General features: G+C 56.1%; 1 protein-coding gene across 1 annotated transcript; it reads right to left on the reverse strand.

Moving 5' to 3' along the window:
* Positions 1–2,241: 2,241 nt before the first annotated feature.
* Positions 2,242–14,365, reverse strand: SMARCD1 (SWI/SNF related, matrix associated, actin dependent regulator of chromatin, subfamily d, member 1). Its single transcript, XM_062203690.1, has 13 exons — positions 14,163–14,365; positions 13,425–13,612; positions 13,094–13,136; positions 12,877–12,999; positions 12,275–12,397; positions 11,179–11,295; positions 9,897–9,998; positions 9,460–9,621; positions 8,937–9,034; positions 7,106–7,241; positions 5,313–5,435; positions 4,054–4,155; positions 2,242–3,937 (listed from the first exon to the last, which is right to left on the reverse strand). Exons 1-13 carry the CDS (start codon positions 14,337–14,339, stop codon positions 3,884–3,886), a joined length of 1,548 nt encoding a protein of 515 aa, XP_062059674.1. The 5' UTR covers positions 14,340–14,365; the 3' UTR covers positions 2,242–3,883.
* Positions 14,366–14,683: the final 318 nt, after the last annotated feature.

Raw genomic sequence — 14,683 nt, forward strand, 5'->3', positions numbered from 1 at the left:
TCCTTGGCCCAGAGGACAGACAGCACCCACCACACTCACACGTGCTGGACTCCTGGCTTGGCGATCGGCAGAGTGGGCGTTGCCATCCCCCCAGATGGCCACTGGCCGCCAACAGTGAGAACTGGGTTAAAGGGAAGTCTGGGTGCAAGCACTAGGCAGGAGGTAAGGACTGGGAAGAAACGGTTTGCTAAATCCCAGGGAACGCAGGGGAAAGTCCCCCACACTCTCCTGCCATGGCCAGGAAGTTCCCACCAGGGGAACATACGTGAAAGTAACAGTTGGAGGTTTTCCTTAGAAAACGTCCTATGCCTCCCACACTCCGCTCCTGTATTGCACTGGCGTGGAGCTAAGGCCACCAGTGCCAGGCCGCCAGCTGGGAGCTCCGATTGTGGGGATGGGAGAGAAAGGATGTCTCTGTCCCTGGCACATGTGACACGAGTCCCTGTGAAAGGGCATTTATGCAACAAATAACAGCAAACAACCGCTTCTACCTCTACAATCATGGTAGGCAGTGTGCAAAGAACTTGCTTACTTAGGTCGGAATAAAGAGGGTGCAGGGCTCAGAACAGGGCACTGCAGGAAGCTGTCCGTGACTGCCAGAGCGCTTTTCCCAAGAGCCAACTCTAGACTATTTGTTTGAAATTAGTAATTCACCAGCCACTCTGACACATGTAATTTGCCTGGGTAAAAACAGAAGCCAGGAGGCTGGCGCTGTGGCATGGCGGGTAAAGCCACTGCCTGCAGTGCCAGCTTCCCATATGAGCACTGGTTCGAGTCCCGGCTGCTCCACTTCCTATCCAGCTCTCTGCTGTGGCCTGGGAAAACAGTAGAAGATGGCCCAAATCCTTGGGCCCCTGCACCTGTGTGGGAGACCCCGAAGAAGCTCCTGGCTCCTGATTGGGATTGGCTCAACTCATGCTATTGCAGCCATTTGAGGAGTGAACCAGTGGATGGAAGATCTCTTTCTCTGCTCTGTAACTCTGCCTTTCAAATAAATAAATCGTTAAAAAATAAATGAATAATTAAGATGCCGGTTCAATGTCCTTGACATCAATTTTCTCCCCTCCAAGCTGTCACCCTACACAGTTCTTGGTCTTTCCTGCCAAAGCCTGCAAACCCCCACGTTCTGGGTTGACACTGCTGGTCATCTCAGTGGCTCTGACTGTATGCAGGCGACACCTGAGTGTTGCCCTCCACGGAAGCAGAGAATTTAAAAACTTCAGGGCCGGCGCCGTGGCCCACTTGCTTAATCCTCCACCTGCGGCACCGCCATCCCATATGGGCCCTGGTTCTAGTCGCGGTTGCTCCCCTTCAGAGTCCAGCTCTCTGCTGTGGCCTGGGAAGGCAGTGGAGGATGGCCCAAGTGCTTGGGTGCCCGGGAGACCAGAAGGAAGCACCTGGCTCTTGGCTTCGGATAGGCGCAGCGCCAGCAGTAGCGGCCATTTGGGGGGTGAACCAATGGAACAAAGACCTTTCTCTCTGTCAAATAAATTAAAAAATAATGATTTAAAAACTCCTGACAGGGGGTTAAACTATCCCGGTTCTAAATCCCGTCTTGGATACCAGCACAGAGGAGGAAAGTGCTGAGCCAGCAAGTGGGAGGCAGGCAGAGTGCAGCCACCACCACGCTTAAATGCCAATGGCTTAAAACCTCACTCCTGAGCTCGCGTCCGCCACACTCGGCCAGCGAGGGGCTGGCTGTCTATGCATACATAGTCCCAGGAGGACAACATAGCCCTTGTTCACTGGTCTTCGCTGAAACCCTACGCAGGACCACAAAAGAAGAACTCTATTATAGAGGAGGCCACAGAAAACAGAAATATCCAGATAGGAGCCCTGGTCAGGGGGAAGCAGCTCGGGTTCCCCAAGCCTAGGGGATCCTGGACACCCATGGACAGCTCCGTCCAGCCAGCAAGTGGCCAGGGAAGCTCGGAGCAGACGGCAGCGTCTGTAACCTGCTCTAACAGGGGAAGTGGCGGGGCAGGATCGTACAGTCTGGTAGTGAGGCCCAATGACCCCAGCCTGCATGCCTGGTTGGGCCCCTGGGGCTGACACAGCAACCTCTAAGCCCTAACCCTGAGCTCCACAGGGTGGAAATCTCATTGCTCACCGCAGGGCTGGCGCCCAACAGATGCTCCCTAAGCATGCCACGTAACAGGAACACAAACGTACAACTAACGTTCTGGAAGGAGAAAGGGGAGCTCAGGGAGGGCTCTCCCAGGGAGGGAAGACGACCCAGCCTTCAGAAGATCCTTTTATTAAAACGGGGTGACATCAATAAGGAGACAGTACAAAAAAAAGTTTGGTCCATGAAAAAAAAAAAAAAAAAAAACCAAAAACAAACATCACAATTCAGTTAATAAAAACAGTTATCTTCGACAGGGACACAGGGCAGGAGTGCTGAACTTCCTTCCCATGGGTCCAGCCAGGAGCTGGGCCAGGGCTCAGCGGCTCCAAAGCTGTCCAGTGTCACTGCGGGGAGAGCCTTTCGAGGGAGGAAGGGAGGTGATGGTGGGGGTGGGGATTCAGCTGTCCCCAGTGCAGGACGGGCAGGGACAAGGGGCTGGGGATGTGCTCGCAGGAGCCTGAGGAGGGGGTGGGGAAGCAGGGGCTTTGTCAGTTCTGTGGGTGTCAAGCCCATGCTGAACGGAATCCCCCTCGGTGCCCAGCTGTCTCCCACCCAGCTGTATTGTCTGCGAGCCCGGGATATGCTAACTCGGGGGTGATACAACCTGGAAGAAGAATCCGAGGCTCCCCTGGGCAAGATGCAAAAATCATCTCAGCTCCAAGCAGGGCCACGGTCACAAGGTCCTGTAGCTACCTGAGGGGTCTGAAGCTTTGGGGGCAGGGGCCGGGGAGCAGAAGTCACAAACCCAACTCGGAGCCACGCTCCAGCCCTAGGCGCTTTCACTCCTCAGTGCCCTAGAAGCCACCAGTGGGTGTCAACTGGGCAGACAAGGGACAGGAAGACGGGACAGCCCAGGGCTCTTACCCGTTTGATTTCAGGCCTGTTTCTCCATTAAGGGATGGGGGGGGGGGGGGGCGGGGTGGAGAGAATGAGTCACCCCTCCAAGCCACAGCAGCAAGGACAGCCCCTGCTGGCGAGCACAGCGCCCCGGACTGGACCCCTGGGGCTCGCACAGGGAAAAGGCAAGACCCCAGACAAACGCCCCGGCTTGGGGCAGGCGCAAGGGGTGTCCCCAAAAGGGCAGCCAAGAGGGTGTGCGGGGAGGGAGCCACAGTTACAGAGCAAACCCCAATACTGACGCGCACCCCCCGCGGGCATAAGGGAAGTACTGAAGCAGCGGCCGAGCCAGTGCGCTGGGCACTGCCCAGGCGCCCGGGGAGCCCCACAGCCGGGGCTCCTGTAGTGCTACGGGCAAGTGAGGGGAGAGTTTGCTCCAAACCTGTGGAGGGAGGGGGCGGGGTTAGGAAACTGGAGTCTGATCAGGACAGTCAAGGTCAACTAGCTTATAGAGTGCCCTCAGGCCTGAGTCTGGGAGAGGGGGCGATGCCCCCGCTCCTGGGTCTCTGAGGGGTGGGATCAGTGTACGCGGCTGGTCCCCTTGCAGACCACCAGTCCATTCAGAGCACTGATTACCACTACAGGTTCTCTCTCTAACACTATCTAGAGGTCCTGCGTAGACCAAGGGAGGGGAGAGGCACACGGGAAGTCTGTGGGGTGGGGAGAGACGGGGTGCGAGAAGAGGGTAACAGGTGTCTTGTGAGACGGCAACGCGACACCCTCTTAGTTCTGGTGTTGTCCTTGAGCCAACAGCATCCCCTGGAAGGCCCCAAGCAGACCAAGGCAGGTGCTATGAGGCAGGCAGCACGGGGCCCAGATAAAGAACAGGTGCAGCCGAGTCGGGCTGTGGGGGAGGCCCTATGTATTTCGGATTCCCAGGGCTTGCTCTAATTCTTGTCGTCTCTGCTGCACCTGAGGAGAAAACGGCGGAGGGAGGGGAAGATGAGACAACCAGAGGCTGGAACCTAACACCCCTGACCCCAGCGGGACTGCAGGTGCCGCCACCCAGCGCAGCCCAGGGCACCCACCTTGGAGTAGAAGTAGCGGCACACAGCCTCCTGAGCCCAGGGCTGGAAGTAGAACTCGGCTCGGCGCTCCTCCTCTGGGTTACCCACCACGTCGGTCATGGTCTGGGGGAGACCAGGGGAGAGAGGACACTGACTGCCTTCCTTCACACCTGACAGCCCACCTCCTCGGTCCCTGGAGCGTGACCTCACAGTCAAGTCAAAATGACGCCGTCAGGGCAGACTCGAACCCAGGACAACTGCTTATCTTTTAAAAAGGGCAACGCTGGGCAGAAACAAATACCGAGGGATGTCGATGTGAAAACACACAAAGAACACCGCTTAGGAGCCAAGGGAAAGGCCAGGAGAAAGACCTGGAACTCCACCTCCCTCACGGCCCTCAGAGGGAACCCGACTGCTAAGGCCTGGATTTCAGACGTCCAGCCTCTGGAGGTATGAGACAAACATCTGCTCTGGAAGCAGTCAACCCTGCAGCAGTTGTCACGGCCACCCCAGCAACCTAATACAACGGCCAAGGTCACCCTCTGCAGATCCACAGGTCACGGCTGGGGCCAGTGTGGTGGCATGGCGGGTTAAGCCGCCGCTTGTGACACTGGCAGCCCATACTGGGAAAGCAGCAGAGGATGGTCCAAGTGTTTGGGCCCCTGCCACTCATGTGGGAGACCTGGATGGAGTTCCTGGCTCCTGGCTTCGACCTTGCCCAGACCCAGCCATTGCAGTCATTTGAGGAGTGAATCAGCGGATGGAAAAATCTCTGTCTATCTCTCCCTGTTAACTCTGCCTTTCAGATAAATAAATGAATTTCGAGAAACAAGCAGAAAGCATGCCGCCTCATTCACAAACCTTCTCTGGCACCCCTTCTCCCCTTGTCCCATGAAGCCTTTATCAGGGACTCTGGTCTCATCCAAGCTCCCTTTTCCTCTCAATCACCTTGCTGGTCCTGGTCAGTTCTAATAATGTCTTAACTCGGTTCCCTACTCTTTAATCACACTGGCCTGGTTTCTCCAGACTGACGGCTGCGCTGAAGGCAGAGCCGGGCCTTGCACAGCAACTCCCCGATGCCACGGAGCACGGACGCTAAATCAGCACCCGACAGCGCGCCTCTGCTTCCCCACTCCACTGTAACCTGGACCCTGGGGCGTGCTGAAGCAAACCTGGCTGCACTCTCTCTTCCCTGCCTGGCCCTTCCACCAGGTGCTCTGCCATAAAGCAGACGAGTGCCTTGCAGATCTGAGTCCCGCGGATCATCCCGGCTTCCTTACCTTGAGGTCTCGGCACTGGGACTGAAGCCAGTCATTGATGAAACCCTGGGGGTCTCTGGCAAAGCTCAGCATGAACTCTCGCTGCGTCTTCAGCTGGTTGATGGTTTCTATCGTCTCATGGATCTGAAAGCGAGACGGAAGCTATACCACTTTCAAGCTGGACAAACAGAATGAAGCAGCACCTGACGTCTCTGTGTCGTTCCTGGCCTAGATGCAGCTCAGAGCCGGCACCACTGCACAAGGTGCCAACTGCTCCGGCCTTGGGGCTCCCCAGCAGGTGCTATGCACCTGTTTGTCTCTCTGTTTACCTCCTGTGAGAGAAGTTTCCATTCTCGACTCCTCAATACATACCATGGGCACAGCTGCAAAGAATACTTAATCCAAGCAGAAACGGGCGCCAAACAACTGTGAGGTGGAAAAGGAGGCGCGCGCAGGGGCTGGCTCAGCAGGTGTCTGGTTCCCAGCTCTCTCATCATTCTGTACACTCTTCCTGGCAATGTCTGTCTTGTATGTCTTCTGTGTACACCGACAGGGGAACAGCTCCCCAGCCAGCAGTCCATTTCCTGAATGCCAAGCAGATCGGCTGCTGTCTTGACATTGCAAGGCATCTGATGCTCACCATGTCCAAAACGAAGTTCATGGCCCTCTCCCCGCACCTGCTTCTCCTCCTCTGCTCCCAGCACTGCCCATCACTGCCACTGGCCCGGGAGTCCTCTCAATGCCTCCCCCTCCTCAGCACTCCACCCCTCACCCCATCTAAACAGTGGCCAAATCCCTTGATTGCACTTGAGACCCCGTCAAGCCGTCGACCTGTTTCCAACCTCACTGGGCACGCCTTAGGTTGAAAGCCCCGACAGCTCACACACGATTACTGTACCAGCCTCATCAGGGCTTCTGGCGGCTTCCAGATCTGCCCCTCTTTCTACTTCCTGCCAGTGATCGCTCCAGATGCAAACAGCGCCCCCACCTCCACTGGGGATGCTCGCCCCAGCAGACTCCCGGCCTCCTGTCCAGGACGACGTGGAAACCAGTTCTCCTTGCACCAAAGCTTCGTGATCGGGCTCCTGTTTCCTTGCCCGGCACTCTGTGCTGTGTCTAGAGCCCTAACAGCTTGTTCTTGAACACGCCGGGCTCTCTCTCACTTCTGGAAGTCTACAGACCCTACTCCATCTTTCTGGACTGCCCTCTGCCTCTAAGGTCCCCGGCCCTGCTACCCTTCCGCCCTGTGGGAACTTCCACGTGGTCGTTCAGGGTTTACTAGTGCATCAGCTCTCCCTGTTCTCCCCTGGATCCCCAGTGACTTCATTGTCTGGGACTCTGTCTACCGTTAGTGAGAGAATGGAGACAGCAGCGACAGTAGTAGGATTTCCCACTCTTGTTCTTACACGCCAGAAACACACTCATGTCTTTACACACACGATTTCATTGACTCCTCACGGCAACCTCCGAGGAACAGGTATTATGGTCTCCACTTCACAGATCAGAAAGACGAAGGCTTAATGCTATTAAAAGGGGCAGCCAGAATCCGGAGGGGATTCATGGGGAGGCTGACTCCAATCAGCACCAACCACGGCACCTGACAGACGCTGGCTGTCAACGTACTGGGGAATACTCAAAAAGATCCCAGGAAACGCGCATGCGAAAGCACTCCGATGCACCTCCGAATTTCCTCACGTCACAACAGATCTACCTCTCAACTCCGTCCTTCGTGAAGCGCCCTTTATTCGGAATGAATACCAAGCAGCAAAGGTGGCCTGCTGGCAGCAGCCCCGCTAGCCGGGCGGGGCCCCTACCTTATTGTCCAGGGTCGCGATCTCCTGCTGGCTGGCAGTGGACAGCAGGAAAGAATTCATCTGAGTCTTCAAGGTGTCATCCACCTCCACGTCAATGTCGTAACAGGCTGTCTTCTTCTGATCGTTCGGGTCAACGCTGGGGAGGGAAGCAAACGGGCCTGGTGAGGGGTTTGTCCCGAGATCTGACAACACAGCGTCAATGACAGGAAAAGGAGCCGACTTCAAAAGGGTCCGAGGACTTTCGGGTGTGACAGAACCTTCTCGCCTTTCATTGCAATGGCAGCTTCCCGGTGTATACAGGTGTCCAAAGTCTTCAAACTATACTTCAAATGAGTACAGTTTACGAAATACAAATTACTCCTCGACAGGGTTGGCTTTTTTAAAAAGTCAAAGGTAAGGAACGGGTAGTCGGCATAGTGATTAAGACAACACTTGAGGGTGGCCAGTATTGTGGCACAACAGGTAAGGATGCTGCCCACATCCCATAGGAGCGCTGGTTTGAGTCCCAGCTGTTCTGCTTCTGATCCAGTTCCCTGCTACTGCCTGGGAGAGCAGAAGATGGCCCAAGAACCTGAGCCCCGTACCATCCACGTGGGAGACCCGGAAGAAGCTCTTGGCTCCAGGCCTCAGACTGGCCCAATTCCAGCTGGTGAGGCCATTTGGGGAACGAACCAGGAGACGGAAGACAGCTCTCCCTCACTCCCTCTTCTCTGTAACTCCGCCTTTCAAATAAACACAACTTTAACAGCAACAACAACGAAAACATTTATTTTGAAAGTCAGAGTCACAGAGAGAGGGAGATAGAAAGAGACCTTTTATCAGCTGGCTCAGTCCTCAGATGACTGCAACAGCCAGCACTGGGCTAGGCTGAAGCCAGGAGCCAGGAGCTTCACCTGGGTCTCCACATAGCTAGCAGGGGCCCAAACACTTGGGTCATCTTTCTCAGAACACTGGCAGGGAGCTGGACTGGAAGTGGGGCACCCGGGACTCGAATCAGCATCCATATGAAATGCTGGTGTCACAGGAGGTAGCTTTAGCCACCTAGCCACAGCGCCAGCCCCCACCCTTTGACGCCGAAAACAATGTGTACACACACACACACACACCCCTAACTTTAAGCATGGGAATACAGGACAGACCAGCTCCAGTGCCAACTTATAGGGTGTAGGAATTGCTACCAGGTGAGTGACGGTTCAGGCCCCTGACTGGATAGAATCCACAGCAAAGCGAAGAAGGCAAGAGATGCTGTCTAACTACAGAGAAACGCTGCTCTGAGGAGGAAGTACTCTTCTTCACTCCGTATCTGCCTAGAAGTGCCTTGCTCTCCAACTTGGGAACAAAAAAAGTGAACAGAAGGGATGGAGTTTGAGTCTCAAACTGGAAGCCCTAGGACAGACCCAGGAGAAATGGCTGCTGACCCCTCCCATCAGCACTGAGCTAACAGATGCTGAGGTCCCCCGAAGGAGGGCTGGGGAAGGACCTGGCCTATCGCATCTGCTCGTTCCTGTGGCTTGAACATCCTCAACGTGGCTGACTTCCAGCTACCACGATACAGCAGTGCTCAGGGAATTAGGAAGGGACATGCACTAACACAGCGTCACACAGGACCCCTACCACAGACCCAACAGAGGCGCACACACCCGAGAGCACAACACCAATAAAATAGCCAATTAGGAAGTACGAGTTTGCAGTATACATTACCCTTGCTGTCAATGTGTTCAATTATATTTATATAGCTTAATGTTAAAGATCAGCTCTGTTTAACAAGCTGCCTTCAAAACCCCCAAACAGCTGACAGCTGGCCCATGCAGGCTGGTAGGACACCGCTTACCTAATGACGTGGTTAATGATGATGGGCTCCGGTGGCATGAGCAAGGCGTGGAGCCGCTGAGGGATCTCTGAAAACTTCATGCGTTGAGACTCAAAGATCTGTGGGGTAGTGGAGAAGCTGCTAGAAGTTGGTTTTTTTTTTTTTGTTTGTTTGTTTTTGTTTTAATTTTTTTTATCTACTTGGAAGGCAGAAGCACAGAGAGAGGCGAGGTCTTTGTATCTGCTGGCTCAGCTCTACCTGCAATGGCTGGGGGCTGGGCCAGGAGCCTAGAAATCCATCTGGGTCTCCCTTATGAGTACAGGGGCCAAGCACTTGGGCCATCTCCTGCTGCTTGCCCAGGAGCATTAGCAGGGAGCTGGATCGGAAGCAGAACAGCTGAGATTCGAACTGGTACCCATATGGAAATATGGGGTTGCAGGCAGTGCTTTAACCCACTGCGCTATGACGCTGGCTGCAAAGTTGGCGTTTTGAGACTACTGAAAGCTCTGGTGAATCCTAGCAAGAGAACGGCTCCTCTCCTTACCTGCTGGAGGTACTTGTCACAGATGACAAACTCCCGCTCATGCGGGTCCTGGAGCTTATGTGTCTTAATATACTGCCACAGCGCTTGGATGATCACTGGACGGGTCTGGGTGTGGATGCCCAAGAGCCGAGCCAGGCGAGGGTCCAATTTAAACTGGGGAGGCTGTGGAAAACCAGAGAGTAGAGAGAACAGAGCTGGTGACTCAGGCCTAGGTGCACCGTGTGGGGGAGGGGGCTCCCATGCATACACTCAGCGGCATGCCCAAGTATCTAACAGCCACGTGATGCTGCTCTCTCTCGGAGAGGAACCTGGAGACGATGATGCTAGTCCTGTACTAAAGTGCAAACGTTTTCACGCTCGGACTTAAGCCCTTCTAAGTTGGGGGCTCAGAGGATATGGCTGTGCAAACTGGGGTCCCTCCCCACCGCACAGGATACCTGATAATCCAGCATCAGCAGAACCGTACACCGCACATTCACGTCGCCAGGCCGCTTCACCTGGAAGCCATCGGTCTCCTGGGTGGTGGCAGTCCTGTGCCACTAGAGAGAGGAAGGTGTCAGGGGGTGCTCTCCCAGAGGAAGAGCTGGGAGGGGTGGGAGGGAAGAGCTGCTGTAGTGACTGATGGCTCAACTCTGGCACTGAGGCTACTGGAGAGGTGCATTTTTAAAAGTGCACACGGCTTTGGGACTATGATGTGCTCCTGCGCATATGTGAGCCACACCTTTAACTGGGACTCTTTGGAGTTGCATGTAAAGTGGCCGCAAGTTCCAGCCGCAATTTTAGGCACACAAAGTGGGCACCACAGACGTGAACAGTAACACAGCACCAGCTATTGTTCTCTCGGTACCTACTACGTGCCAGAGCAGTCTAAGGCATGGATCTGGATCACCTCGTTTCATTCCCCAACAGCCAGACAAGACATACCCACTCGACAGATGAGAAAGCTAGTGCCCGGAAGAAGGAAAGGAACTTGCCTGGGTCAAACAGCACGTGACAGGGCTGCAGCCTGAGCTCTGTCTGGTTCCACAGCCACTACACTCTATGCTATAAAAGGACGTGTATTTACGAATCTCTACCGAGTCTACGACTTACTTCCCTCATTAGGTGGCAAAGACCTTCCCATGTCTCTTAGTGGCTGCGGCTACACTGGCAAAGAAAGGAGCAGGTTAGGTTCACTCGGCATGCTGGGCTCTCGTTCTGCCTTTAACTGCGTCTCAAAGAATACTGTTAGGTTTGAGGGACACCGTGGCAATGCAAAACGTCATCGCAAAAAGAGGGGGTTCTAGTGATTTCGAATGCGAATTTAATGAAGCAGGGACCCAAAGGGGCCCCAGAACTACGAAGCCAACCTCGGCAAGTTCGAGTACCTTCTCAGTCACTTTAAATGCAGCAACTGCTACGAGGGGAAAATTAAGAAGGGTGTATGGATTCACTACAACTCGCCATTGTCAGCAGGCAAGATGCAGCGAAGGCCTGGCCTGTAGGAGAGGCCTCCCAGTGAAAGGTGGGCCAGTAACGTGAAAAAGCTAGGACAAGCACACCCGGGTGCAAACTAAGACCGCTAGCGCCCCCTGGAGGCTACTGTGCAAACTGTAGTGGCGGTCCTGGCCGCCTGGGGCAGCTCTCTCCTTCGCACCTCCTCCTCTCCCGGGGACCTCAAGGTCTGGCTCCCGTCTAGCGCCCTCCAGGTCACACAGAGTGAGCAGGTCAACCACTTACTTCTACCAGGTGGTTGTCTGGCCCATACAGATCTTTGTCCAGTTCAATCACCAAGGACTTGAAAAAGGAAGAGAACTTCCTCTTTTGTTTGGTGGCGTCGTATTTGGACAAGGCTGACTGGAGAAAGAGAGGAGAAGCTGAAGTTAGAATAAAGGGCAGAAGAAGCTCCCCAAGACAAAGTCCTACCAAAAAGGAACCCACAACAACTGAAAAAAGAAACCACAACTCAAAAATGTTTTCTGAGTATCTGAGGAGATGGAAGGTAGGGCTTCAAGGGTATTACACCAGACATGGTAGCGACAGACACCCTGAAGCAACAGCCTGTCACACTGACTCACCCCTGGGGAAAGTTCAGCCGAACCCCTGCACGTAGCACAGTAAGAACAGAGAAAAGCCCCACTTAGCGAGAAAGGAAATCAGCTGTATGTGGACACAATGACACCACCAGCAGCTGGGCTGGACCTACGTACACAAGATGGACGCTCTAAGCCCTGACTCTCCAGCGAAAGTGCATTCAAATTAGCTTGCCTGTGAGCAGCTAAAAATAGACAGCCAGCAGCTCGGAGGGGAGTAAGAAAAAAGGTGAGCTTCTCCCAAGGAGCTGCTGGGGTGGGCGGTCTGGGGGCTGTCAGCTGATGCTCCCCGGGAAGCAACCGAGAGGCTGCCAGGGAAATCTACCCCACTTAAACCGCGGGTTGTCTCCAATCAGAGTCGGGAAGATGGAGGGGGGCCACAGTGGGGATCAAGGACCTCAGGACTCAGAGGACACATGGCTTCCAATGCTAAGTACAAAAAAAAAAAAAAACCCACACAACAGAATCATCTGCAGATACTGCTAAAGCCAACGGTCAGCAGCACCAGGAGGAAGGTAAACAACGAATCAGATCCCAGGACAATAAGGTTCTCCATTCGACCCCGTGAGGGCCAGAGCTGTAGGAGCCAGATACAAAGGACCATTGTCTCTCAGCGCAGGGCACAGAGCGTCCCTCTCACAGGGGCTGTGAGCAGCAGCCGGGCATCCTGCCGACCACAGAGCACTGCTCCGTTCCCAGCAACTCCCACCCTGAACGCCGACCACGGTGGACCTTGAACTCACGTCCTCCAGGAGCCGTCCTTCTACCCGAAGCTCCCAGGAAGCCACCGTGCCTTCCCCGTCCTCGGCATCTGACTTAGCCGGGTTGAAGGTGTTCGAAATGAAAATTCGCAGCTTCCGTTTTTGCTGAGGAAGGCAGGGACAGGAGTGACGGGGGGGCTTCAGTGGTTTGACGCTGAAGACAAGGGTCTCCCCAAATCCCAAGGTTAACTCTTCCACATTTGCCATCTCCCCCGCCGCTCGGGTACACGGAGGGAGACTCCATTTAGGAGGGGACTACAGGCCTTGGGCCTGACTACGCGTGCGCACACCGGCATGCCAGGTGGACCGGAGTCAGGCGAAGTGGCAGGTTCCCAAGGTAGCGGAGCAGTTACAGCAAACACATGGACGGGGGGTATTTCTGGAACAAGACATCAGAAGCCCCTCCCCTTTGCTGTTCTGTTCTCGAGCACCTAATGTAATTCCCCGTTTGTAGGCGGAAGGGGGAGAGGCAATTTAAATGCCAGGGAGAACAGTGCTGCGTCCTTGGTTTCTCCTCCCGGGCCTGACGCAGGTTCCCGCGCCCTCTCCCTTGGCGCTCTGCCTGGCGCCTGTCTGTGTGTTACCTTGATGGGCCGTTTCAAGGCCTCCTGGATATCCAGCCGTTTCCTCATGATGGTCTGGTCCAGCTTCCTTTCAAAAGCCAAGAGATCCATATAGGCCTGGGACTCTGGAACCAGCTCGCGGATCTTAGGAACAGAAAGGTGATCACTGGGGTCTGGCGCCTGAGGGCTAGCCTCCAACTCGCCGCACCCTCAAGAAGACCCACAGTTGGGGACTCACCCTCTGAGGTAGAATTTTGTCAGCCATCTTCTTTTTCTTTGCACTGGTGGGGATAAATACTGTTATCAGGTTGGGCTAGAACTAGTTAGAGCAGGAAGATAAGCTGTCAGCGCCTCCATGGTCAAGCGAGGGGACCACAAAGCTGCCCTCATATCAGATAGCCCCCTGCCCCCAAAACCCCTACCCCCATAAGCCCAAGGATGAGTGGCAGGTCACCACCTGCTGATGCAGCCCCCCCTACCTCCCCCCTTCCTGGCTCAGGGGCTCCCACCACCTGTGTCTTCCCAGTCCCAGTCCCCCTCTCCCCCACCAGGGCTAGGGGGTGGCTTACTTGTGGTTTCGGTTTTGGACCGCCTGCTGTTGGGCCTGCTGGATCTGCTGAGGCGCAGGCCTCTTGCGGGACTGGTCCATCCCTGACTGGGCCAGGCCAGGTCGGACTGAAGGAGTCCCCCCATAGCCAGGGGGTCCCATGGAAGGTCCCTGAGGTGTCATTCGGCTGCCTGGCAGCATACCTGGTCTCTACAGAGGGGAGAGGACCCAGACATGTTCCGGCGCCCCGCACTGCGAGAGGGCAAGCTTGGGGCGCCTGAGTTCTCGGAATGAAACCAGGCTAGGGGGCTCAAGGACAATGAGAGGAGAGCCCTTGGCCTCTTGGAAATATGGGTAATTGGGGCTCCCTCCGTTCCACGAGTGCTTCCGTAGAAACACAGGGCCCAAAGGCTTAGAGGCAGCCGGAATGGGCACACTCAGGTTCTCCTCGGTCCACTTTGGATCTGACCCACGGCCATCTCCGCTGGTCCTGCACTTACTCGGCTAGCTTTGAAGCTGACCTCAATCTACACCGTCCAGCCCTCCGACACCCATCCCCGGCTCTACACCGACTCCCCTCGGAAACAATACCCCTAGGAGCAGGTGGGGATGCTAAGTGCCTCCCCCGCCCGCCGGGCCCCTGCCCCTGCCCAAACCCCTCCCAGGGGAGTCCCTCCCACTTCTCCCCCTCCCCTGTCACTCCCAGGCCCCCGCTCGGCCCCGCCCCCGGCCCGCGCGCCCCTCCTCCTGCCCCACTCACCGGATAGGCCGCTCCTGGCATCGGGGAGCGGTACAGCCCTTGACCCGGCGCCGGGCCCATTCGCACGGGAGGCCCCGGGGTTCCACCCGGGCCCAGGGCAGCCGCCGCGCCCGCCCCGCCTGAGGCTCCGGCGCCGCCGCTCGGAGCCACAGATTGGAAACCCGCCCGGGCAGCCATCTTCCCGGAGCCGCAGCGGCAGCTGCACAAAGAACCGGAACCGGAACTCCCCCCGCCCCCCGCGCGCGCCCCCCGAGCGCCCGCCTGTCCGCTGCCTGCCTGCCTGCCTGCCCGGCAGGCACGGGCGGCTCAGGGCAGCGAGACTTGTGGGCTAGAGGGGGGCGACTAGCGGAAAAGGCGTGCAGGCCACGCCCTCCCGCCTTCAGAGTCCGGAGCGAAGACCATAGAGAGGAGCTGTGGGATAGAGAAGCCCCGCGAGCGGGCGCCCCCAGCCGACGGGAGGCCGACAGGGCCCTGGGAAGAGGGGGACCACAGCCCAGCCCCAATCCTGCCTCCAGCCGCTG

The sequence above is a fragment of the Lepus europaeus genome, chromosome 10, assembly GCF_033115175.1.
Source record: "Lepus europaeus isolate LE1 chromosome 10, mLepTim1.pri, whole genome shotgun sequence".
In the NCBI taxonomy this organism is placed as follows: domain Eukaryota; kingdom Metazoa; phylum Chordata; class Mammalia; order Lagomorpha; family Leporidae; genus Lepus; species Lepus europaeus.